Source organism: Fonsecaea monophora (assembly GCF_001642475.1).
Source record: "Fonsecaea monophora strain CBS 269.37 chromosome Unknown Scaff46, whole genome shotgun sequence".
NCBI classification, from domain to species: Eukaryota; Fungi; Ascomycota; class Eurotiomycetes; order Chaetothyriales; family Herpotrichiellaceae; genus Fonsecaea; species Fonsecaea monophora.
The window spans coordinates 116,826-140,958 of NW_019173977.1; the positions used below are offsets into that span (position 1 = coordinate 116,826).

Consider the following 24,133-nt stretch of genomic DNA (forward strand, 5'->3'; position numbering starts at 1 on the left):
TTCCCCGTTGTGTAGTCTCTCTTCTGCAGGCTTGAATCAAGTGTCCAAACGCCAGGGTGTACCTCAGATGATGTCCATCAGTCAAATCAATACACTTTGTGACTCCGGTAGCGACATGTCAATACGTGACTTTCGCGTCGTCGGTCTCGAGGGCGGGGAGTTTCACAAGTCGCCGAAGGTGTTTTCGCCAGAGTATCTGGATATTTGTCAGCAACGTCATGATATGAGGCTCTGCGCCGCGTTTAGTCAGGACATACGTGATGTATAGGAAACCATCCTCATCCTTGTGCTCGTCGTAGATGCTGCTCATGAGGGCATGAGTAGGTGGGAGGACTTCGTCGACGAAAATAAAAATGGCCTTCTCTGGGCTGAGCTTGATGCGCTTGCGAATAACATAGACGAATTGGCCGACGGTCAGATCTGCGGGGACGAGGTACTTCTTCTTGTCGATGGTAGCGATGTCAGATTTCTCGACCTTTTCGCAGATAACCTGTGGACGATGTTGTCAGTCAAAAGAGGCTCAGAGACTGGCATCTGAAGGACAAGACTGAACATACCGGGATGCGGTCGGCGTACTTCTGCCGAATGCGTTCGGCTTCTGCCTTGCGCTTCTCGAAAGGATGCTCGTCCTTAAACTTGGAACGCATGGTGGTGAAGGTGTGGTGATGCTCGAGTGGTACAGGTGAGTATAGATGAAGTCTGAGGGTGTCGCAGTCTCAGAGGAAATGTTTGAGCGTTGGTGGGTGTAAAGTGTAGATGAAGACAGGAAGGGTTGGTCGGTGAGTGAGTGAGTGAGGGATGAGGATGAAGTTGTTTGAAGGTGCCAGGTGTGGCAGGCAGCACTGGGAGGGGGCGGTGATAGGCCGACTAGTTGGTTACGAGTGGGCAAGGACCCCGTGCTGCGCAGCCTGAAGACAAATGTGGGACGAGGAGTCAGGGAGGCAGGGAGTCACCCGCAGGCAGAATGAGTGTGAGTGCGAGTGCCCGGCCACACCTGGAGCGAATGACTGCCCCGCGTTATCTAAGCAAGCTTCGAACCCACCAAAATGACTTCGTTGTTCTCGATCACGGGATGCGCCTCAGCCTGATTAATGACTTTCCTCACCAGCCTCCGAGTTTGGCCACGAGGCTAGATCTTAATCAAAGATGAGCGAGTGAGTCACGTCATATCTTCGTTCTAAGAACAGCACAAGGAGAGAATGATCACACTTACCGAGTACCGGGTCGCATCGACCTCTTTGTGACCACTTTGTTCGAGAATTTGCTTGCATCGATAGCGCCCATCTCTGGCCAGACTTGTGCCTCTTTAGTACCCGGGACTTGGTCCGAATGCTTTCAGTTACCGGCTCCCAGAGAAAGATTTTCGGGTGAGACAAGATGAATCACAGAAAACCCAACAATATTGCCACGACGCCTCTGTCAGTCGACCACGGCTGGATTGGGTGGTAAGCAAGAGCCTTGTCATGTGACGGTGGAGAACTCGAAGCGCGTTTCTCCAGCTTCGTCTCGTGTAAAAAAGTTGAGTAGCCGTAATGCTACAGCTTCAATGACCTGACGGCGGGTACGAATATTTGATTCTCCCGGTGGTCCTGTGGCAACACATATTCAATGAAACTATTAGTCTTGCAATAAACCTGCATCTTCTCGATCTGTCGACCTACATTCTTTTTCATTCATGCCGTCTTAGAGCAGCTCAGTAAACAATTGACCATGAGTGTTTCCAGGTCTGCTTGGAGCTCTGTGCGAGCTTCTCACAGTTCGCTACTCAAAATAGGACGCCGGTCCTCTGTCAATCTTTCTCAGGTCCAAATTCGTTACTCTACCAGTTCTCCCGCAGCTGTACAGTCGCTACCGCTTCGAAGTCATCGCAGACAGAGATGGCTGTTCCTCCCGTTGTCCCTCGGGACCCTCCTTGTTGGCACGTTAGCCTACAATATGTCCTATGCGACTTCTATAGCGAACGACTCGCCCCCTATTCAGCCTGTTAATCTGGCCGAGGTAGATGAGGTGACCAAGAGCAAGCAAAAAATTACACGCAATTCCCCGATGCGACTGCGGATGGAGGCTCTCATTAAGGAACATCAAAATCGGATAGTCTTTGCGCTGGAGAATGTGGATGGGATGAAGTTCAGGCGGGATGAATGGACGAGACCAGCCGGCGGCAGCGGCATCTCGTGCGTTCTCCAGGACGGCAATGTCTTCGAGAAAGCTGGTGTCAATATCAGCGTCGTCTACGGAGAGTTGTCACGCCCTGCCATCGAGAAGATGCGTTCAGATCACCAATCCTTTGTTGCTTCGGATGTCGACAAATTGAATTTCTTTGCAGCAGGGATCTCACTCGTGCTGCACCCTCATAATCCCATGGCTCCAACCGTTCACATGAACTACCGCTACTTTGAGACGTCTGATCCCCGGGACCCCGTCAATGCAACTGGGACGTCCCAGCAAAATTGGTGGTTTGGTGGAGGGACAGATTTGACGCCTTGTTATTTGTTTGAAGAAGACGCTCAACATTTCCACAAGACCGTCAAGGCCGCTTGTGACAAGCACGACAAAGATTACTACCCGAGGTTCAAGAAGTGGTGCGACTCCTATTTCAGAATTCCGCATCGAAATGAAGCGCGAGGCATTGGCGGCATCTTCTTTGATGATCTCGAAGCGAGTTCGCGGCCTGGTTCGCGGAACCCGCAGGAAGATATTTTCCAATTCGTCGTCAGCGGTCTTGAGTCATTCTTACCTTCATATCTACCCATCGTCAAAAAAAGAAAGGATATGCCCTATTTGCCCCAACAGAAACTATGGCAACAAATTCGACGAGGGAGATACGTCGAATTCAACCTCATCAACGACAGGGGCACCAGCTTTGGGCTGCGGACCCCTGGCGCCCGCGTTGAAAGCATTCTAATGAGTCTACCATTAACAGCACGGTGGGAATACATGCATCCTGTTGTAAGTCGAACCCAAACATAGTTTTTCGACTTGAGGCAAAGCTCCATCTTGTTACTTTCTTGGTCGAATTTGAAGCTAATATGCGGAATAGTGTGGCACTGGCATTCCCGAAAATCCAGAGAATGCAGAAGACACCCAGTATGAAAAAGAAAGGGGGCTAATGGAAGTCCTCAAGCAACCCAGAGAGTGGGTCTAAACGATCTGCTTTCCAAAGCCGCCAAAAATGGAGGCTATTCAGATGCTCCGATTAGACTTGACGGATTGAATGGTGGACTAGTGCTGTTGGTTGTATCGAATCCCGCAACCAAACAGTGGCAGCCTTGTCTATCAACGACTCCATTATCGTGGGTCACGATAATGGTGGACATATACCCATACACTCCGGGCAGACAATAGTCACAAACCTCTGCTTGGATCCCAATGGGACGGCCCAGAGATAACAATCTATACTCCCACTTTCAAGGGGCACGGCCCAGCCAGGGCAACGCGAACGTATCATGTTCGGATTCTTGTGGCTCCGGCAACTAGAGGAAGGAGAGACTTGTTACTGGCACAGCGCTCGTGGTGCTCTCTTATATAAAAGCAGTACTCTCGTCTGCTATCACATGCGCTGTCAACAGCTCGCTTGTCTAAGCACGGCCACTAGGTTCCCAATTAGACCCGCCTTTTCCACCCTGCGAGGCCTTTTTCCCCTGTTGCAGTTGAGGCATACCTGATAGAGCCTGGCTTATTTGCTGCTCTGCTGGTCCCCGCGCGGAGTCATGCTTGTGCATCATCTTATTGGCACCCCAGCATTGGTGCTGACGGGCCCAGATGCTTTGCCCGGTGCAGTACCCGCGCTTCAGCAGTGCAGGTTTCAGCTCGTATCGGAAGCCGAATATTCCGTTCGGGGTGTTTGCATTCTCAGCCTCCAAATGTCGGAGTCCAAACTATACTCGGTACAGGGTCTCAGACACTCCGCGATTCCCTTTGGTAAATCAACCACGCTGACTGCACCAGCCAGGCCCTTTCGCCTCAAGCAGAATTTGTCGGTGAGAAACAGCCACATGCCTTGCTCGGAATGTCACAGTCAAGACCTCGACAATGACATGCCGCTTGGAGCTTGGACGCAGTTGATTGACTCGAGACAATGAACAAGGACGAACTATTTCTGGTTTCCCCGCTATGTAAGCATTTCAGCCCGGATGACCGTTACTCTCCAAACAGATGCTTTTCAACCCCTGGGGCCAGTCTTAACCTTGTCCTACATATGACTTCTCCATCCCCTGGAGATGATCGAGGTGCAAACTCTTATGATGGATTACAAGGGCCATTTGTTCAGGCATCCAACAGTATCTGACCGCCTCGCTCACATTGTTCCGTCACTGCTTGCTGCTGCCACGGCAGTAAGCCGCGCCGTCGCTTATCTCGAAAGCATTTCTTCCTGACTCCAGTATACTTCAGTAGCACGGGCAGGGGCCAAACGGCCGCTCCGGGTCCTTGTCTCTTCAGACTGTTCTGCTCCGCCGCAGGGCAAAGCTCATGTTGGCCCTCCTCTCCTTGCTCCTGGACGACTTTCCAATTACGAGCAGCTCGCCTAAGCGGTTCTCCCCAAAAAGCCCCGTCCGTGCTTTTGACAGGCTTGCCTGTTACCTAGTTTGATGACTGCTCGTAACATCCAGAAATGGCTAGCCCAACAAGTCTAGTTGATCTTACCGCTTCGTGGGAGTTTGCAAATGGAGGCCAAAGTCTGGACCCGCCGCTTTGCTGGTCAGCTCAGTCCGTGGCAGTCGACATAAATACACTCCGTCGGGCTCGAGTGTTGTACGGGATTTTCTTCTCCTGGTTACACACTTATTCGACCAGTCTTTGACCTTGTTTCTGTCGACAATGAGGACAGGTTTGGTCTCGGCCCTTTTGGGCGCTGTATTTGCTGAAGGCATTCTGGCTGGTCAACCAGGACCTCTTGGAAAATGGATGGGAGTAAGCCTGAGAGAGACCGGAAATATTTCACGAGATCTTTCCGCTAACACTTCTTTTCAAGGGTGGTGATTGCCCGTGGGGGGATCGAACAGCTTCTGGATCACATCCCCAGAATGACATACCCGATACTGGTCCGCTTGATCTTCTTGGGATTGATGTTTAGACGAGGCTGAATCTGATGCCAGGCGTTACACGATACTATGACTTCACCGTCTCGCGAGGGACGTATGCCCCTGATGGAGTGCAGCAAGCCATGATTGTTGTCAATGGCCAATATCCAGGTCCTTTGATTGAGGCAAACTGGGGTGACTGGTACGAGAATGCCTATGGCTGTTACTGAGCGGTTTTGCTGAACCTGTACAGGATCGAAGTCAATGTTCACAACGAGATTTGGGGTCCCGAAGAACCCACGTCGATACACTGGCATGGCCTGAACCAACCTGGAACTCCATACTACGACGGAGTCGTCACTGTCTCCCAATGCCCAATCGTCCCCGGTGGAAATTTGACCTACAAATTCCGTGCTGACGAGTATGGCACTTCCTGGTGGCACGCCCATTACTCTGCACAGTACTCTGCAGGCGTCAATGGGCCCATCGTCGTTCACGGTCCCAACGACGCTGGCTACGATGTTGACCTCTATCCCATCCTGGTATCGGACTGGTTCCATGACAGCTACGAGGACATTGTCAACTTGGTCATGTCGCCCAGCAGCTCCGGTCAACCCTTCCGACCGTTCTCCGACTCCAACCTCGTCGCAGGTGTCGGCCAATATCCTTGTGCCAATGTCACCAACGGTGCCCCTTGCTCCGTCGTCCCCTACGCATCATGGGAATTCGAATCCGGCAAGACATACCGGCTGCGGTTCGTCAATACTGGCGCGTCGGCGTTCGAGACCATTTCGATCGACGGACACCAGCTGACTGTCATCGCCAATGACTTTGTCCCTGTTCAGCCTTACCAAACGCAGTTTGTCACCATCGGTGTGGGTCAACGTGTCGATGTTCTTGTTACTGCCAACCAGGCCCCAGGTACCTACTGGCTGCGGGCCTTCAACTCCCCCTGCGGAGACACGAACGGACCTAATGGTCAAGGAATCATCTACTACAAGGGGTCTGATCCCAGTGTCGTCCCCACAAGTACTGGTGCTCAACCGCCCATCAATTCAAACTGCCAGAACGACCCGCTGGCGAGCACGGTGCCCCAGTACGTCATGCCCGTGGCCGAAGCAGACACCACCATCACCATCACCATTGCTGGCGCCCCCGACGCCTCGGGAGTCTTCCACTGGACCATGAACGGGGTGAGCTACGACGGAGATCTCTCGAGCAGCCTGCTCTCGCAGGCGATTGCGGGACAGACGGAGTTCGCACCACAGTACAATGTGATCAACACGGGCACCAACAGCACTGTGCGGATCGTCATCATCAACACCACCCCGGCGCCGCACCCGATGCACATGCATGGGCACGACTTCCAAGTCCTGGCCGAGGGCTTTGGCACCTGGGACGGCACGGTGACGAACCCGTCGAACCCGCAGCGGCGCGACGTGCACATGCTCTGGGCGCAAGCGACGCCGGACAACCCGTCGTACATTGTGATCCAGTACACGCAGGACAACGCGGGCGTGTGGCCCCTGCACTGCCACATCGCGTGGCACCTGTCGGCGGGCATGGTGGTGATGCTGCTGGAGCACCAGGAGCAGCTCACGTCGCTGCAGGTGCCCGAGACGGTCGCGCAGACCTGCCCGGCCTACCAGACCTGGTACGCGGCCAATCCGGGCGTGGCGGTCGACGACGCCCTGCGCAAGCGCACGCTGGGCGAGAAGATGGTCGACTACATGAAGGGCGGTGTCGAGCACCTCCAGCACCTCGACAAGCACCGCAAGCGCGGCGTCCGTGGATACCGCGGCTACGGCCACAACGCCACCGTCGAGGACTTCCCCAACCACGGCAAATTCAAGGGCAACGCCACGCACCACGATGGTGATGGTTCCAGCGCCAGCCACTCGGCGAAGCACAGCGGAAGCGGTAGTGCCAGCGGCAGCGGCAGCAGCCACAGCGGCAAAGTCACGGCAACCCCATCGTGGTCCACGCGGACGCAGACGACCGGGTCGGTAGGCAAGAATCTCGCCCACGAGTCCAAGAGCAGCGGCAAGCCCGAGCGGAAGAGGGATGAGGTGTAGACAGTACAGGTAGACGGGCGAGCAGAGCAGGGGCAGAGGCAGAACCAGAGTCGGCAGGGATCCCATATTGTATCCCCCCGCGTCTGCGTCGCTGCGGTGCTTGCTCACAGGAAAAAGGTTAGGATAATGAAGTTTGTTATGTACCTAGCTCGCTAGATATTCTTGTTCTACACGACTCAACTCGGCTTCGACTTCGCTCAGCCTGATTCAGCTCGGTTTATCTCTTTCTGTCTTTGGCCCTCCTTCCTCCCTGAGCCCTACTGTACTCTCCTCAAAAGCAAGCAACAGCAAGACTGAATCTAAGCGTATGCGATTGTTCATGTAAGTTTTCCTATTCCCGGATCGGAACATGATGCCATATGATACGATCAGATCTACATGATTCGCGCGTTATTATTAACCCGGAAACTTGAAAGTACGCTGCTCTGTTGGGAGATCTGATCCGATCTCATCTCATTTGAGCCCAGCAACTCATCCTGGTAATGTCATGGTACAATAGCACACTGTTGTGATCGCGTTGAGAGCAAAGCCAAGTCATACTCCGACATAGACAATTCTCCTGCCAGCAAGCACCCCGTACATGCATGCTTGGTGCTGTGTTCAGTTTGGCCAGAGTTTTGCATTTCTCTTTCTCGCCACCAAAGCTCCGTTTCCCAGCCCATCCTTGTCCCGATTCCATTCCCACGCAACTTTCATTCTGAGTTCACTCGCTTCGATGAGTTCTTAGCGCCCTTATTCTCATCTCTCGCTCACGTTACCACCTGCGGTACCACCACCACCACCACCTCCTCCTCCTCCTCCTCCTGCTCCGCCTGCACCTCCACGACCATGACCTTCACCACCTCTTGCGTCAAAATACCTTGACCTCAAAGCCTGTCCGATTCCACTAGTGACCCTGCCTCCAAACCCTCCAAAATGCGTCGTCATCGTGGTATTCCCCATTCCGCTCAACAATGCTTCTTCCAACGCCGATTGCGTAACACTCGTATCATCCAGGTCGGAAAAGGAGGATCCCATAGAAGGCGAGGTATCAGACCCTGGACCTGTGCCATGGCGGCGAGGCGAGGCTGCGGCAGATGCGGACTGAGAGTTGGTGTGGAGAAGCGCACGGTGAGGAGGAGATAAAGGTGTGCCGAGCCTCGGAATGGCAGGAGGTTGGGTTGTCGGATTACCTTGAGAAGAGTATTGGCCATCGGTTCGAGGCGCGGGTCGAGTCGAGGTTGTGTTTGCAGCAGCGGGATAGGTAGGGGATGACGGAGATGAGGTCGAGGATAAGACGGTTGGTGGATTTCGTTGGGTCTGGACAGGAGTCGGCGGCTCGATGGTGGGAGACGAGACTATGCGTTCCGATGTCGTGCGACGCTGCATGCTGGGTCGCTGTGTTTGCAAAGCGCCGCGCAACGTTGCACCAGGATCCTGTTGGGAGGAAGATGATGGCCGAGGCTTGGTTTCGGTTGGGGGGTTGGCAAATGGGAGAAAAGATGGCTCGTCTTCTTCATCGTCTTCCTCGTCATGGGTAGGCGGATTCTGTGCAAGGCCCTTGTCGTCCAAATTACTAGTGGCACCCTTTTGGGATTGAAACTCCTTCCTGTAGGAAAGAACGCGGCGGTGCATAGACGAGGGGTTTGGTCGTCGAGCCATAATCCGGGATTGAGTCATCTCATCTTCCGAGTCAGATGATTGGGCTTGATTGTTGCGCGTCTGACCTGGCGATCTTGCCAATGGATGCTGGATACTGCCTCTTCTAGACTGCGGAGCCTCTGCATCCTTGGAAGATTGCCTCGACAATGGTCTTGATGTTCCAGAAGCCACCCTGGTCTGTGGACCTCCGGCAGCTGCAACTGGCCCAGACGTGTTCCGGAACGGCAGTGAAGTCCTGCTCTTAGCAGGAGTTCCTGGCGTACTGTCTCCTCCTCCCGCAACAGGACTTCCAATGTGTTGGGTGGACAACCGAGAAGGAACACGTGACCCTCCACTGCCAGCTCTCTTCATTGCCTGGCCACCCACCATGCTGGCGGAAGCTGATCCCGGAGCCGGGGAGGGCGTGGCAGATTGTCTGTTTCCAACTCGTCGCATCTGTGCCCGAACCTGGGACAGTTGTCGCTCGTAGAGCCATGCCGCTTGTTGGAGGAGAAAGGCTTGCGTCACCTCAAATCTCTCTGATAGTGCCTTCCAGTCGATTTCATTGTTTTTGGACTGACGAGACATGACATCCCATAGTGCTCGCTCTTTTGCTGCAGACCAAGCCACAGGGGGGGGATCGACAAAGTCACCCCGATTAAAGGGGAGCCGGACGAAGACAGTGAAGTGGTCCTCGATTTCGGCCATGGTGGTATTGTCACTTGCGGCCGATTCGTGGGTCACAGGATCAGAAACCTGGACACAGAAGATACGTTAGCTTCCTCTGTGTGTCCAAATGAGATTGACCATGATAAAGGATGATCGTGTCTTGAGATGGACAATGATGAAGTAGGAACAGGCAAAAGATGAGGCTCAGTGTTGGGACTGTGGCGCTTGTGGCGCAGACAGACGCCACAAGCTGGTTGGTCTGGGCGCCCAGGGACCGGATATACAATTGTCCGTATATCAACATTATCCTTGTCTCTGTTCCTCTTCCTCTTCCTCATCTATCATGTCTCAGATGATGGCCTTTCGTGTGGTTGACTCACATTGCGCTGAAGTTCTCTCGCTTCCAAGTAAGAGGCCTGAGTTGGGGTCTTGTCGGAGCTTGAGTCGTCTTCCCAATTATTCTCATCGTCGTGGTCGTGGACTTGACCCCAAATCCAGCACCCAGCACAGTAATCTTCGCCATTCGGATGATTGTGGAGATGTCGTTGGTAGGCCATGCTTGGGGTGAGGATCTGCTGGTATTCGCCGTCGAGCTGTACAGAAGTTTGTGGTCAAAAGATGTCCTGTCTGTTCACGATGGAGGTCGTGGGTTGCGTCTCATGTAGCCAGAGGCACACAAGGACTGGAACAGACGTACCTCTGAGCTTGAAGTTGCGTTCAATTCCTCAGCGGTTTTCTGAGGCGAATTCCCGCGAGGTTTGGAGAGAAGACCGTGAAAGGTCTGCGCAAGTCGAAGGGAATTCATTGTTGCTAAAGTGAACCTGTTAACACGTCGCCGACTAAGCGATGATGTCGTTAACACATTTGGCAGACCTCTCGGCAGGACACACGCACCGAATTCTTCAGAAAGGTCTGTCAACGTCGATGTCACTCTTCTCGCAGTCGACCACCTTCAGATTGTGTCTTCAAGATTGTATCTTCAGATGCCCGAGCCTTGCTCCTCTCTCGCGATAAACCATCTGCTGGGAAGTCCAACAGTCTGGATTCACGTTCTCTCCGAGATGGTGAACTACTGGCAAAAGGTGTCTTGCTCACGAGATGTCTCAAATCATGTTGCAGGAAGACAACAAGGCGACTCGCCCTGCTTTCCTCTCTAGGATGTTCTCTTCTAAAGGACGATTCTACCGCACCACTATGCCGCCAGGCGCTACTGTCAACAGCAAAGGCCCCAGCACCGTGTTGAAAACATTCATCTCAGTGTTCAACTCATCTCAAATTTGCAGGATCACTCTCAAGGACAGACTGAGACAGATCATCATCCAAGGCGCGACAAAGGCCTGGAATCCATCCTCCTCCTTCATCAGCCCACGCAACCTATTCAAACAAACCTTCAAGCCTACCGATCCAGCTTCACGTCTCTCCTCTCACGAATGTCACACTTCTCTACCCGGCACCCATTCACTGCTCTCAGTGGAGGTATCCTTGTCAGCATTCCTCTCAGACTCACCAACCTCGCCAGCGACAGACACTCAATCAAGCACATCAACCTACGCAGAGACCTCTAAGTCACAGGCCGACATGTGCTTCAAATACAAGTGCGACGCCTGCAAGAAGGCGAATTACAACTTCTGCGAGGACTACCTCCAGAACGAGGAGGACCGCAAGTGGTGCAACGTTGCGGTGGAGAACCCCTGGGGCAGCATGCTCAAACGCTGCCATACCTGCGCGACGGTCATCGGCGCCATAAAGGAGCTGAAGGCGCTCGTGTTCCGGGAGCCATGGCTCCTGACTGAGGGCATGGCGGGCGCGCCAGAGAAGGCCGCCTGGGAGAAGGAGGAAGAGAAGGAAGCCGCCGGGGTGGTTGCCGTTGTCGATACTGACGACGACGACACCCCCGACGGCTATACAAAGGAGGAACGGGACCGGATTCGGTGGGAGGCCGAAGAGGCCGTCATGCGTCGCTGGGGGCTGATGAAGGCGGAGCAGGCCGCAGAGGAGGAAGCCAACAAGGCTGAATAGAGAAGAAACCTGCCAGCGAGCATGATGGCTGACTCGGCCGGGGAGAGTTCATGTGCTGTTTGTGTACGAAGCTTGGGGGAGCAAGTGTTGGATCGAGCGAGCGCTCTGTAGCCATCGGCTACTGAATAAGAGAGAGAGTTTTCACATCCTGTTTTTTATCCTCGACTTCTTTTCCCCATTCTTTGAGCACCCGGAGCATCTTGGTTACATCGCCGTCGACTACATGATGGCAGTGGATGCAGCCATGTCTGCAAGACACCGATTCTGGTTTTAATTGACACCCTCGTCATTGAGCCATCGGCCCACGAGCAACAACCCCCCACAAGCGATCAACTTACAGGAGCAAAGCGTGTCTCCTATACTGGCACTTGGTACCCTTCAGGCAGAGCTTTCTACACTGACTATGACCGATACTGACTGATATTCAGAGGTGCCACTGGTACATAGTAACTAGAAGAAGTTGGTTGTTTGATGCGTCGGAACGCATTAGCGTTGTTCCAGGAACCAAGACGCGAGCAACGTCATCCCCAACCCACCAAGAAAAAGCAAGCATCCCACCTACTATTACTAGGTACTCGGTACACTGCATCCAGCTTCTCGAAAAGACAAGAGAAATTCATTTGTACTATCGTGTCTGCGACGCAGTGCCGAAGTTAAAAGTAGCCATGCCGTTCAAAAACACCCTCGCGCAATTCAAAGCGCAGATCAAGGACCTCCAGCAGGAAGGTCAGAAGATTCTATCCGGGGGCCAGCAACGACACCAACCTCCTCCACCACCGCAACAGTATCCTCCAGCAATCCCGCAAGCCACACATCCCAACCTGCAGGGCCAGCCGGGATTCCCGCCGCAGCCGACGACATACTGGCAAGCGCGTTTCGATCCCGGAACACCCATAAGCGCCGAGTGGGAGCATAAGCTGGGAAACAACAACGGATGGGGAAATAATGAGATCGAGCATTATACGCCCGAGGGGGAGAATTCATTCTAGTAAGTTGTTACCAAGTCTCACTTCTGGGTCGAAAGGTGAATACTTGTCAGAAGTCCGTGGAGTGTTGTCTTTTCACCCTCATCCTTCTCTCCTTTCCGCAGTCCGGGGCCTCGTGGTTCGCGATATGAAGACGAGGATCGGTATTTTTGGTATTTGGAGAGTTTCTCGAAAATACAGGAACTTGCTCAAGACTAGAGCGGTCGGCCCTGTGATAATAAGGCTTCTATTTCTTTGTTTCTATATGGTTCTATCATGATCAGCAACACATCCCAACCATCTACAGATACTACCCTCCCATCCTGCATTCTTATGTTACAACCACTTGAGCCGAGAGACAATATCTAACGTTATGCACGCTCTCTCTGTGCGCTGCTTTTCCACAGCACGCCCAACCACCTCCTCGTTCTGCGCGCCATCGCATCGCCAAACAACCCAGACCCTGGGAAGAAGTACACCTCGGCACGCCTCGTTTCGCGACAACGGCTGTCCCGTCCCCAGGGCAGCTTGGTGGCAACACTAACGCTGCCGTGTGCGGGGGGCATCTGGCCAGCGTTCTGGCTGCTGCCGTTTGAGCCGTTTACGTGGCCGACGGATGGCGAGGTGGACATTGCCGAGACCTGGAACGGCGATGGAGTCAACCACTCGTGCCTGCACTGGGGCTTCTACACGCCGCAGGACACGATGAAGCACCGCGTCGTCGCCACCCCCGTACACGGCATGGCCAACGGACGACCCGTGCGCTTCGAGTTCGCGTGGGCCCAGGACCCCGCCACGGGCCAGGGCAGACTGGTGTGGTGGATCGACGGGCAGGCCGTCATGAAGGCCCCTATACCCAGCGGCACGCGGCCCATGGCCGACTTTGTTGTGCTCCTCAACATCGCCATGGGCGGCAACGTCTGCGCCGGCAAGATTCCCAGCGAGGGCACCTACGACATGGTCGTGCACGAGATTAAGATGATGGATGAGCCCGAGGCCGGCGGCTGGGCTAAGTTCGACAGGGACTGGGGCTGGGTCAGGGAGGGGGATACGATTTGAGGTTGAGAGGCGTGAGTTTCCCCCCTCTTTTCTCATTGTCTTCTTTTATTCAGTTCATTGCATTGCATTTTTCATTTTCATCCCCGGTCGTGATCCTCTATCAGCCTTGAAGGGTCAAGGCCAGGCTTTAGCTGATCTTTTATTCATTCACTCAATCAATCCCTCACTTGAGACAAATAAGACCAAGTTAACTCACTCACTGGAAAATATAGATACCTACCCATGCTTTTTAGCCCTCTAACTCTCTAACTACTTGTCATTCATTCCATTCATTACATTTCATCACATCTCAACACAACACAATATGAGCGATTTTAACGACGTCAACGACAACTCTCGAATGATAATCAATCAAGCGCCATATTTTCAGCCAATAAATCTCGAAAAACGAAAGTCTAGCGATATATATCTTGAGCAATAATCCCTCGAAATGCAATTTAAGCGAAATATAAAACGACCGATTCTTGGAGCATGAGACCACGCACAATCATATATTACGAGATAGAGAATGAAATCTACCTCCAAAATTAGGAGCAGGTACCAAAATGAAGACTTTACCGCGTACTGGGAAGGTTTATGGTTGACGACTTCCTTATCCTTCAGAAGAATACAAGACATGTGAAATACAAACGCATGTCAAATTTTTTCTTTTCCTGTACTAATTACTTTTTCTATCTTCTTCCCCGCCAAATTCGATTACTATCGTCGGTATATTAACGATCGTCCATACATTATTCACCGCCACTCTTCATCCCTTTCGCCGTTTCACATCCTCACAAAAGATCCACACATATCACATTTAACCAGCTTGGTACAAGGCCGGTCCAGCGTAAACGTATCTGTATGATTGGTTAGTACATGAATACATGCTTGCGCTCTTTTTTTTCTCTTTGAGATGCGAGGGGAAAATGACTCACGGATTAACCATGGACAAGTTGAACGGGGTGACATATGGATTTTGACTGGTCAATGCGATGAACATGGTTGCATTGACGGCAGGACTGAAATAATTAGCTTACTCTCATACAAGAACTGATACACAATAGATCGAACGGAGTATGGGTTGGATGCAACGGGACTTACTCTCCAGCAAAGGTCGACATGTTTGGCTGGACAACCGCAGCGGTGTTGCCACTGACGTTGACGAGTGGGATGAACGTGGCGTTGAGCTGGGAGACGAAGAGTGCGTAGCGGGGCGCATCGGCCAGAGGCGACCGCGCGGTAATGTAACTGTTGTTAGGACCGACGGTTTGGTTCACATTGCCCCAGGAGAATTGGATGGGTCTGCCAGGATATGAGAGTGGGATAGACTTGTTCTGGCTGATGGCTGGACCACAGTCTGAAGATGCACCTTCTGCGTTGACGCACAGATTACTCGAAGCGATACCGGTCGTGTTCAGCGGGTTGGATCCGGTGGTGTTCGATACGGGGCCGATATTGGGGTTTGTTTTTGCCGGATTCGGGTTGTTCACGATGGTCAGCGCAGGGAAATTCTGCCATGCCAAACGGGTCGTGTTCGCAGGGCAACTCGAGCTGAGAGAAGAGTCAGTACAGGGAACCGGGGGGAGCTATGCAGAGCTCCTGCATGCCAGAGCACGAGATGACAACTTACATATACGGCGCTAGCAGTGTCCATGCCCAGGATTGGGGAATGCCAGGGATAAACCACAACGGCATCGGGAACAGACCGTCAAACTGGCGGAAAATCAACTGTTGGCGAGCTTCAGTGGAGATGGACTCAAGGAGTAACGTGGCAGACTCTCGCGAATCGAGATGCCCGAGGAAACCGTAGACGCCACTTTCGCCAAAGCGAGTCAATTTCTGGCAAAAGTCGATGAACTCGCGCACGTTAGTGTAGGGATAGTTGTAGGTACATTGAGGTGGCGCCTGAATTCGTTCGCCATGAATGTTAGTCCTGAAGGCGCAACGTCTAGTAGTAGAACTGCCTGAACACTCACCGCAGGTCCTAGGATGTTGCTGAGCAGCGTCGCGTGGCCGACCTCTTGGTTTGCCATGAACTCGATCAAAAATCGATCCTCGGCCGTCAATCCGGCGTTGTTGAAATCCTGGACGGAGAAACGAGCGAGTCCATTGTGGAACAGGTCCAGCTCTATCCATTCCTGGTAAAGAGCGAGAGTCAGAGACTCGTAGTCGAAATCGGACAACGGGTGATAGTATGGCAAGGTTCCATTGGTGCCCTGCCCGCCAGCCGGCTGATACGGAACTGGCATGTTCGAAGCCTGAAGCAACCCATTGTTGTTGGTATACGTGACCGGTGCAGGGCCAGCAGGAGCAATCGATTGAGCCACCGCGGGCGCGCTCAAGGCTCCCGTCACCGTCGGACTAGGACCGTTGTAAGGGCCATGAGAGGTCGGTCCCGTCACTTCACTGCTTCGGACAGGAGGGATGGGAGCGCTGGCGGGCGTGAGAGTCAGCTGGGGAGCAGGAGCAGGGGCAGCCGCTGCTAGAGCACCAAAGCTCAAGAGAATACCCGCAGAGGACTTCATTGTCACGACAGTAATATGAGTATAGATCCAGGAACAGGGGAGGATGAGGGCCAAAGGAATTGTGCGGGAATTATAGCTTTCATTGACCCTTCGCCTTCAACAACCAGCATGACCTCAACATTCTGTCCATACCGAGAGCATCCGGTCGTCAGCTCCATTTCTTCCAAATCTAGTTCGCAAGCCTACGGAATCGAGGCTCGGCAGGTAGTTGTCGAACAGCATTCAACCACATATTTCTCCTGTATGAGCAAAGGGCGGGGAAATGTAGCTGTCATGAACGCGCCACACGAGCATTGCCGGTGGTCAGCTCCCCCAATGGCCATCCCACACGAAAGTCGATGTACCGGGCTCTTCCAAGTCGTGACGTAGTCAATGATGCTGGGAGAGGGCCGGGAGGCACGAGATGTAAGACGAGGCTGCGCAAGTCCTTGGTCAACGTAATTCCTCGGGAGATTTTTGTGTAAGGCTGACGGTGGCAATAGGGTAGGTAGAGCTGCTCAGGAACAGCTCTTGTCATGACGTTTGTGGTTGAACCGGATCAGATATCCAGAAGCTGCATCCCAGCAGCACCAGCAAATGGTAACGATCGACCACCTCCCAGGCCTTTCCCGAGTTTTCATCGCATTCGGTCATCGGCAACCACACCTTGCCAGAAGGCATCAATCACTGGTCGGACGACGAGCATGGTATGGTAAGGGGTATGGTTGTTGCAGGAGACGTAGTTGAAGTGCGAGTACCGAGAGACTAGTAGTGAGTGGTGAGTTGAGCAAATACCAAGAAGTGCCTGCGCAATGCCTGCGCAATACGGCTTATGGGCGTGACTGAAGGCTGCGGAGAAAACAAAAGGACAGGCGCTCCGACCCAATCGCATGCCACCCAACACACGGCATCACCGTCATGGCCATGAATTATTCATTTTGCGCTGCCTCCATTCGCCATTTGCCATTTAGCCATTCGCGTCCAGAAGCTGACAACACAAGCAACCAAAACAATGGAGATTGAGTTCCTACCATGCTACGAATCCCGCCCAGGAAACCAGCGGAGCGCGTGAGATTTGCATTCCCATCTCCGCGAATATCTCCCTCCACCGTCTATCGACCCCATGGATTTTCCGGTGCATCCAACCAGATACTCAGACGGTTAAGCAATGAATATCAGATCGCCCCGTGACGCAACAGCAGCAGGCAGTAGCAGAATCTCATTTCGGGGCACAAAAACTTGTGATGCAGCCTTCACAAAGAGGGTTTCCGTATATTGGACATGAGATAGAGGTCTGTTCTCAATATGTGATCTGCCCGTCCGGGCTCCGAACGAGCGAGAGAAATTACATTCGCGTATTTGGTGAGCAGGTCAGATTCGATGCGGAGTTGTTACCTCGTCCATGTCGAAAGCAACATCACCACCGTGAGACGCAGGCATGGGAGATCATCATCTATGCACAGTCAGATCGATCGATGCACCTTAACGCGACAGTGTCGACTTCTGTGTCAAGTCGACCTCCGCCTGCACTTCATTGCCATATGCGGATATGTATGCATCGGGCACCTAGACGTTGTAGCAGACCGGCTCCATAACCAGACAAGCCGCAGGTCGACAAGGAAAAGAAAAGGCCCAGATCTCACACCGTCAGCCCCAGAAGGCTCAGCTGCGACGAGTACGGACTTCAGGGCGCCATAGAGGCTCGGCGTTGAGCCACTGGAGAAATTCAAACCCCCTGAGAAACGGAGAATCAGTGTGAAACAACACAGAAAAAACTAATATTACACCATCGCGTCCATCTGCTCACGTTGCCATCTCAGCAGCGCCAGCGCGTCACTGGCACCACGGGGAGCCGTCAAGGCCATCTCGGGTGGGCAGCCTCACACCAAATTTGGGATATTATTATTGTTATTGGGGACCTGGCTCCTTTTCCAACACGTTTTTCTGGGTTGTTCTTTGGGCTGATGGACAGATGAACAGACGGGCAGATGGGGCCTCCACCAGCTGCCGCCCGTGATACCCAAACGACCGGCGGCTCATCCACTCCAGGGCTGTGGACCATTCTACATTGGGACCTTGGAAAGACCTTCTAGCGACACCCAGATCCTCTGTGGCTGCATGAGGCGCGTCCCACTGGCTGATTGCCCCGGTACCTGCGCAAGCCTCCGAAGCCTTAATTTGAGCCTGTGGGATGCCTTTCAACTCTGAAGCGAAACTCTCCGGGCTCCTGACTGGCCGGTTGCCCCCTTTCATTCCCCTGTTGGGTGTCTGTCACCTCGCCGTTGTCCACCATGGGTCCATGGGATTCGCGGTAGTGGCCAGACATGGTGTCTGATGGGCGCCGCTGGGGAAATTGCGCTGAGAATACTGCGAATTAGCCTCAATCGGTGCATGGCTCGTCGACCCGGCCTCCAATCTCCCTGGCTAGTGACAGCAGTACAAGAAGCTCAGGACGCCCAGAACCATCGTCCTTTTTCTCTTCCTATACTCAAGCTGTGACTTTCAGTATCCCACAAAGCCCTTTGACTTCGGTCGTCCATTCTTTCGAGTTCAGCTCACCCACGCTCGTTCAAAGCACCACCCCGACGCTCTTCGTTTCTTCGAAGTTATCTACTTTTTTTTCGATTCCGGTAATTCAAAAAACCTCAATCCAACCAAATCCGAAAAAATGCGCTCCACCATTGTTGTCGCTGCCGGCCTTGCTGCCGTTGCATCTGCCGGAACCACCACCATCACCGACACCGTCGATGTGACCATCACCTCGTGCGAGCCCACCGTCACGAACTGCCCCTACAAGGGCGGCTCTGGTGCCGACCAGACCTGGGGTGACTGGAGCGCTGCCACGACCACCTCCAGCAAGCCTGTTGACCCCGTGAGCACCGACTCCCACACCTGGGGCGACTGGACCAGCGCCAGCAGCACCAGCAGCAAGCCTGTTGACCCCGTGAGCACCGACTCTCACACCTGGGGTGACTGGACCACCACGACCACCTCGGCTCCTGTGGCTCCCACCACGACTGCCGCCTGCGGTCAATACACTGCCACCACTCCCCCGGCCTGGTTCTCTCTCCTGCCCTCTGATCAGCTCAGCTCGATCGAAGCCAAGTGGACTGGTGCTCCTCCCGCCGACTGGTGCTACTGGACTTACAGCACTGGCTCTCTCTCCACGACCGCCACCCCTGTTGCTCCCGCTTCTGACGTCCCCAGCCCATGGTCCTCTGTTGCTCCTGCTGCTGGCACCGGTGCTCCGGCTGCCCCTGTCTCTCCCGAATCCACTGGTGTCTGGTCGTACTCTGGGTAAGTTAATTTTCACCATTTGCAATGCGCAAATTCTAGGAATGAGTTGGGCTAATGATTTTCAACAGCTCTGCCACCCCTGTCGCACCTGCTGTCGCCACCTTCACTGGTGCTGCCAATGCCAACACTGGATCGTTCGCTCTCGCTGGTCTCGCTGCTGCCGCCGTTTTGGTCATGGCATAAGCGGGTGTCAACTTTTACGAAGGGCTTTTGAACATTTTTCTGTTACGATCCACATGGCCATTGCATTTGCAGGAACAGCAAACAAGTCCTGCTTGATACCAAGGAACAAAGCAGCATGTCTGGGGAGGTTGTCTATGCGAGGGGAAGAGCAGCGAGTGTTTCTGTAATTAGTTGCAAGTGTGCAATGGGGTAGTTAGTTGCATGATTTGAAGATGGTCCCTTCTTTTGCATATTATCTTTGGACGCATCAAGGAGGTGCTGGCTTGATCTCTGTAGCTAGCATTGCGTAATACCTGTTTACCGGAGCTACTGGGAGTCGTCTCTTTTTTTCTTTACTGTCCTGGTATACGAGTATGATGTCAAATTTCTGTTAGAGATATTCATCACTGTGTGAGAGTCCTTGCATGTTTGTGCCCTACCAAATACCTCACACGTGATGTAGAATCAGGGGAAGAAGTAAATGTCCCGATTAGGAGGTTGTGGATATGAAAACCATCTTTTGTGGCTGTGAGGGAAATTGCATGTGGCCGAAACCAGCATGGAACAAGACGCCACGCCACACGCCCTCCTCCTCCTCCTGCCGCCTCCTCCTCGACTTGACCGCGTTCGACCTTGCTGTCACACCTTTTTTCCCCTTCTTTCCCCATTATTGAAATACACAACCATCGAGTGTCTTGGCAATGTCTCTAGAGCAACAAGGAAATGTTTGCTTTTCCAGTTGACGAGGCAAGATTGCTACACCGCATATGGCATTGTGATTCCACATGGGAGATTACGAGCAACAACATGAGAATGACTACTCGTACTACTGGATCGCGTATCCCATGTCCGCTCGCCACGTGCGGATCTTGTATGATGGTTGTGTGTCTACATTTGTGGGGGAAATATTCACCACAGAGGGCGACAGCAGGACCACTTTACGAGGACTTGATTTCCGCGCCGTTTTACCCTGCAAAACACGATCCGTGACAAGGGAAGATCCTACGTCTATTCTTGATGGCACTGATGGGTACCCAGAATGTAACCCAAACTCCCGGTTCCAATGCACCCCTGGGACGTCTGGGACGGGTCCCAGCAGCAGCGCACGGTCCACCCCTTATACAAGTTGCCCCAGGTCAGACTACCTACGAGTACTGAGTACATCGAGATCGTCTTGAACACGGGTGTATAGGAAAGAGCACGGCTCTCTACGGATGTTTATAATCCCGCATCACCGTCCTTGTCATCGCATACTCTCAACCAGACGGGGAATTATTCTACGACTACACCTCGACTCGCCTAAGGCTTTCCCTCAAGACTCTCAGATGAGACGCTCAACCCCGTTTGGACCCCATATGGCCATTTTTACGGATCCCCCATCAGTCTTGGGGGCTAGTGAGGCTGGGCATTTGGGCCATGCAAAGGCTTGACAAGCTTACTCGGCCCCAGATTGTCAGCTTCTAACTTGTTGGGGGAATTTCTGCTAAGCCATTGCGCTGCGAAGGAAGCGGTTCGTTTTGTTTTCTATTCTGACCTGATCAGAAGGAACATCGGTCCGCGAAGAGCCTCCCTCCCATCGCCCCTTCGACCGGTCCTTCAACAGTCTTCCTTCTCGCTCCTTCACTGCGCCGTTGTACGCTGGGGGGGATATCGCGATAATGTCGGGCAACTGAACAATCCTCCCTCGTGGGATCGGGGACAGCAACTTCGCTTCCCTTAAGCCATTTTTTTTCCGCTGCTATAGTGGTGTCTTTCACTGCCCCCGCGACATGCTGGCCCCTTCTGCTATGGTTATTCTTGACGCTTATCGCTTACTGACAATCGCTTCCCACACCGTTTACTATCAATGGATAATGCCAATCTGCTGGCGCGGCTCTGCAGTGTAAGTCTGACGCTCTCAAGGTCGCCGATTACGAGACGCAAGATGGTCGTCGAACCCTACCCTTCCTGCAATCCTGGTCCCGTTCGGTTTGGCCCATCAGATGGTGGTTAAAACTCATATATCGCCCTTCATCATGACCTCACTTCAGGCTGCGTTTTATCTTCACTTTTCGATGAGCGGCCTTGGTTGGTTGCCAACATCTTCTTGTTGTCTCTCTTTAGATGACTGGGATCGAGGATCAGCGGATGCCTCCAGGAACCCGGAACAACACTCTCGTCCTTGCGACACTCTCACTCATTTGGCCAGCTTGAAAGTGAATTATCCCACCATCGACCTGTTCTTCAGACGCGATTTCTCATGATGAATCCACCAAGCAACAATGTCTTCGACCAGGTCCGGTCGAAGCTGCGGCAGTCCCGCTCCAGTATGGTGTTGACCACCTCTACATATCCTTCATATGAGCAACCCAATTGGGATAATGTTCCCGTGGCATTTCGGCCGGTTGAGAGGGCAGAGGTGCGAGTGGTACATGGGTACTACCTGGATCGACCTCTTCCTGGACCCCCTCCTCGTCCACGAACAACGTCTCCTGCTCCGCCTTTCCAGCCCGGGCCAGCCATGAACATTGGCCATCTCAGAAATCCTACCCCTCGCACACACCGCAGCAGATCGGCTGAAATTCCGCAGAGGGAGTGGTCAGGTCTACATGCTCAAGACTTGAGCTATCAGAACAAGAGGGCAAGCGTCAATATTGCTATTGCCCTTCCGCCAGATCATCTCGAGCCTCCTCCGCCATACTCTCGTTATCCCTCTCCGCCATCTGGAAATCCGACGCCTCCACAACCTCCACGGGTTCAAGAGCAGCCTTTCATCAAACCGTATAACCCAATTGACTACGTCCGTCCGCCGAGTCAGGAACCGAGACGACTGCCTGAGCAGGTGCCCATTATTGCTGCCCCAGAGCCACCCACCCCGGTTTCCCCTATCAATGCCCTGGATTTACAGTACTTGGCCATGCGACGCCCGCCGGCCACCAATAGCAATGTCACCATCGACGGTCTTCTAGACCATCCTATGCTGCAAAACAGATGACCTTTTCCATTCTGATGTCCTCTCGAGTCTGGTTCGGTCGTTGGAGGAGAGGTTGGTCGGCACAAGGTTCCACCGAAAAATATAAACCAATAGACCCATACCAGCGGAGAGCAATCGCAAGGGGATACGAGCTCAGACCATGGCCGATCCAAGTTCGCATATTTCGATCCTCACGTGCATGCTTCGGGAAGGTGGGAGGAGGAGCACTATTCCCTGCCATCGAAATTCGCGGTCTGGTGGAATGTAACGCGTAGGGAGACGCTCCTCCCTTCGCACCTCGACTGCAGGATGCGACACGAGGAATCGTTACTTTATATGGTGCCATCCGTCACAGGCAAGTTTGATTTCAATCACTACTTTCACTCATTACTTGTTTAATCAACCACTCGTTTGATGTTCCACCTCGCTCCTATACGTTGCTGTTTCTATTACCACCCAGACATTCTTTCCACAATCGCGTGACAGAGATTCACTCATTAGCTATTAAAAATGGCGCCGATCCCTTCTCTCGGTGCAATTGCCAACCTCAATGCCCTCAGCGTCACATCCAGACGGCTTGTTACCCGTTCCCTAACCTCCGAGTCCCTCGTTGCAGCCATTATCGTCCTCTCGGTGATCTCCACTCTTCTGCTGGGCAGCATGGTTTTCCTGTTGGCCAGAATTTGGAAGCAGGTGGTGACCAAGAGAACCAGTTCCCATCCACCCGAAGCATCCAAAAATCATAACGCAAACTCTGAGCGCAAGCAGAGTGACTGGGCCAGGAAGAATAGTAACGTGCTGTGGTCCATGTATATCGAAGAGGACGATCTGAAAGCTCAATTCGCCGTGTCGCCAAAGTCCAGGCTGTTCTCCATTGGGTCTGTCTCCACGGTTGATCAGGGAAGGTGTCCTTTGGATCGTCGACGATCACACGGCAACACACTGGCCCAACACAAGATTGTCGATGACGAGAACCCTCAGAACGAGGAATCGACCACCGATCTCCGCAGTCGAACTCCATTCGAGCACCAGACGACTCCGACAAAGAACGTCGCTCGTGCGCGAGCCCTGTCTCAGCCTTGCAACCACAGATATAGTACATCAATCGAGGAGCTGGTGAGGCGCAAACAAAGTGTACCTGCGCGAATCGACGAGGAGGTTTTTGTAGGCTATGACCACTACGGAGGGCGGTAAATGTAAGAGCTGGCAAGGTTTCTACAGATATCTGGATGGATACGAGTGGTTGAGGAGGAGCTGTCTTTGGGCTAGATTTCGTTTGACGACCCTCATCATTTCTACATTCCAGCTTTACAGAGAAATATGGATTCAGTTCAATTCTACTCAAGCCGATTCAACTGATTTTACAACGCATTGTATCATCGTATCATGCTTGAACGGCTGTCTTACCACAGACTCCCCCGATCACGTGCCGTCCGTCTCTACAACATGCGTTAAGGTCCTCAAAATTCATTCCTCGTCTCTATTCGTCACTCAACCACCTCCTCCACGCAAAACATTTGACTCTGGACCGTCCGTACCTTGCAGGAATGCCTCGCACCAATGAAGCGGAAGAGTTCGTCTGCATGGAGCCCCGATTCCTCAGCCGAGAACGGGGCAACATGTGTGGTTGTGTGCGCCATCCTCGTGTCTGGCATCCAATGCTCTGAGCTTCAAGACGCCGATGACGAGATGACGGATCCTTTTCCACGTTGTGGACTGCTTTGTCCTCGAGATAAGAATAAGTGCACCCTCATCTGCTCCTTCCGAACCACTCTCTCAAGTGTTTTGCCCGGCTGGTCTCACTTTC

At 53.1% G+C, this 24,133-nt stretch overlaps 10 protein-coding genes across 10 annotated transcripts; 7 read left to right on the plus strand and 3 right to left on the minus strand.

Moving 5' to 3' along the window:
• Positions 1–162: 162 nt before the first annotated feature.
• Positions 163–647, minus strand: AYO21_06572 (hypothetical protein; the record flags this gene model as incomplete). Its single annotated transcript, XM_022656531.1, has 3 exons — positions 163–196; positions 258–490; positions 558–647. The coding sequence occupies 3 exons, from the start codon at positions 645–647 to the stop codon at positions 163–165; spliced, it is 357 nt and encodes a 118-aa protein (XP_022511141.1).
• Positions 648–1,935: 1,288 nt separating this feature from the next.
• On the plus strand, positions 1,936–3,145 carry AYO21_06573 (hypothetical protein; the record flags this gene model as incomplete). Its single annotated transcript, XM_022656532.1, has 2 exons — positions 1,936–2,949; positions 3,041–3,145. The coding sequence occupies 2 exons, from the start codon at positions 1,936–1,938 to the stop codon at positions 3,143–3,145; spliced, it is 1,119 nt and encodes a 372-aa protein (XP_022511142.1).
• Positions 3,146–5,089: 1,944 nt separating this feature from the next.
• AYO21_06574 (hypothetical protein) lies at positions 5,090–7,096 on the plus strand (the record flags this gene model as incomplete). The annotated part of the gene is made up of 2 exons (XM_022656533.1): positions 5,090–5,223; positions 5,275–7,096. 2 exons carry the CDS (start codon positions 5,090–5,092, stop codon positions 7,094–7,096), a joined length of 1,956 nt encoding a protein of 651 aa, XP_022511143.1.
• A 738-nt stretch (positions 7,097–7,834) lies between these two features.
• On the minus strand, positions 7,835–10,190 carry AYO21_06575 (hypothetical protein; the record flags this gene model as incomplete). Its single annotated transcript, XM_022656534.1, has 3 exons — positions 7,835–9,472; positions 9,766–9,978; positions 10,083–10,190. 3 exons carry the CDS (start codon positions 10,188–10,190, stop codon positions 7,835–7,837), a joined length of 1,959 nt encoding a protein of 652 aa, XP_022511144.1.
• Positions 10,191–10,483: 293 nt separating this feature from the next.
• AYO21_06576 (hypothetical protein) lies at positions 10,484–11,404 on the plus strand (the record flags this gene model as incomplete). Its single annotated transcript, XM_022656535.1, has 1 exon — positions 10,484–11,404. One exon carries the CDS (start codon positions 10,484–10,486, stop codon positions 11,402–11,404), a length of 921 nt encoding a protein of 306 aa, XP_022511145.1.
• Positions 11,405–12,069: 665 nt separating this feature from the next.
• AYO21_06577 (hypothetical protein) lies at positions 12,070–13,428 on the plus strand (the record flags this gene model as incomplete). Its single annotated transcript, XM_022656536.1, has 2 exons — positions 12,070–12,392; positions 12,777–13,428. The coding sequence occupies 2 exons, from the start codon at positions 12,070–12,072 to the stop codon at positions 13,426–13,428; spliced, it is 975 nt and encodes a 324-aa protein (XP_022511146.1).
• Positions 13,429–14,227: 799 nt separating this feature from the next.
• Positions 14,228–15,935, minus strand: AYO21_06578 (hypothetical protein; the record flags this gene model as incomplete). The annotated part of the gene is made up of 5 exons (XM_022656537.1): positions 14,228–14,267; positions 14,346–14,429; positions 14,512–14,961; positions 15,041–15,315; positions 15,387–15,935. 5 exons carry the CDS (start codon positions 15,933–15,935, stop codon positions 14,228–14,230), a joined length of 1,398 nt encoding a protein of 465 aa, XP_022511147.1.
• Positions 15,936–18,582: 2,647 nt separating this feature from the next.
• AYO21_06579 (hypothetical protein) lies at positions 18,583–19,394 on the plus strand (the record flags this gene model as incomplete). Its single annotated transcript, XM_022656538.1, has 2 exons — positions 18,583–19,211; positions 19,280–19,394. 2 exons carry the CDS (start codon positions 18,583–18,585, stop codon positions 19,392–19,394), a joined length of 744 nt encoding a protein of 247 aa, XP_022511148.1.
• A 2,221-nt stretch (positions 19,395–21,615) lies between these two features.
• On the plus strand, positions 21,616–22,347 carry AYO21_06580 (hypothetical protein; the record flags this gene model as incomplete). Its single annotated transcript, XM_022656539.1, has 1 exon — positions 21,616–22,347. The coding sequence occupies one exon, from the start codon at positions 21,616–21,618 to the stop codon at positions 22,345–22,347; it is 732 nt and encodes a 243-aa protein (XP_022511149.1).
• A 489-nt stretch (positions 22,348–22,836) lies between these two features.
• On the plus strand, positions 22,837–23,520 carry AYO21_06581 (hypothetical protein; the record flags this gene model as incomplete). The annotated part of the gene is made up of 1 exon (XM_022656540.1): positions 22,837–23,520. One exon carries the CDS (start codon positions 22,837–22,839, stop codon positions 23,518–23,520), a length of 684 nt encoding a protein of 227 aa, XP_022511150.1.
• Positions 23,521–24,133: the final 613 nt, after the last annotated feature.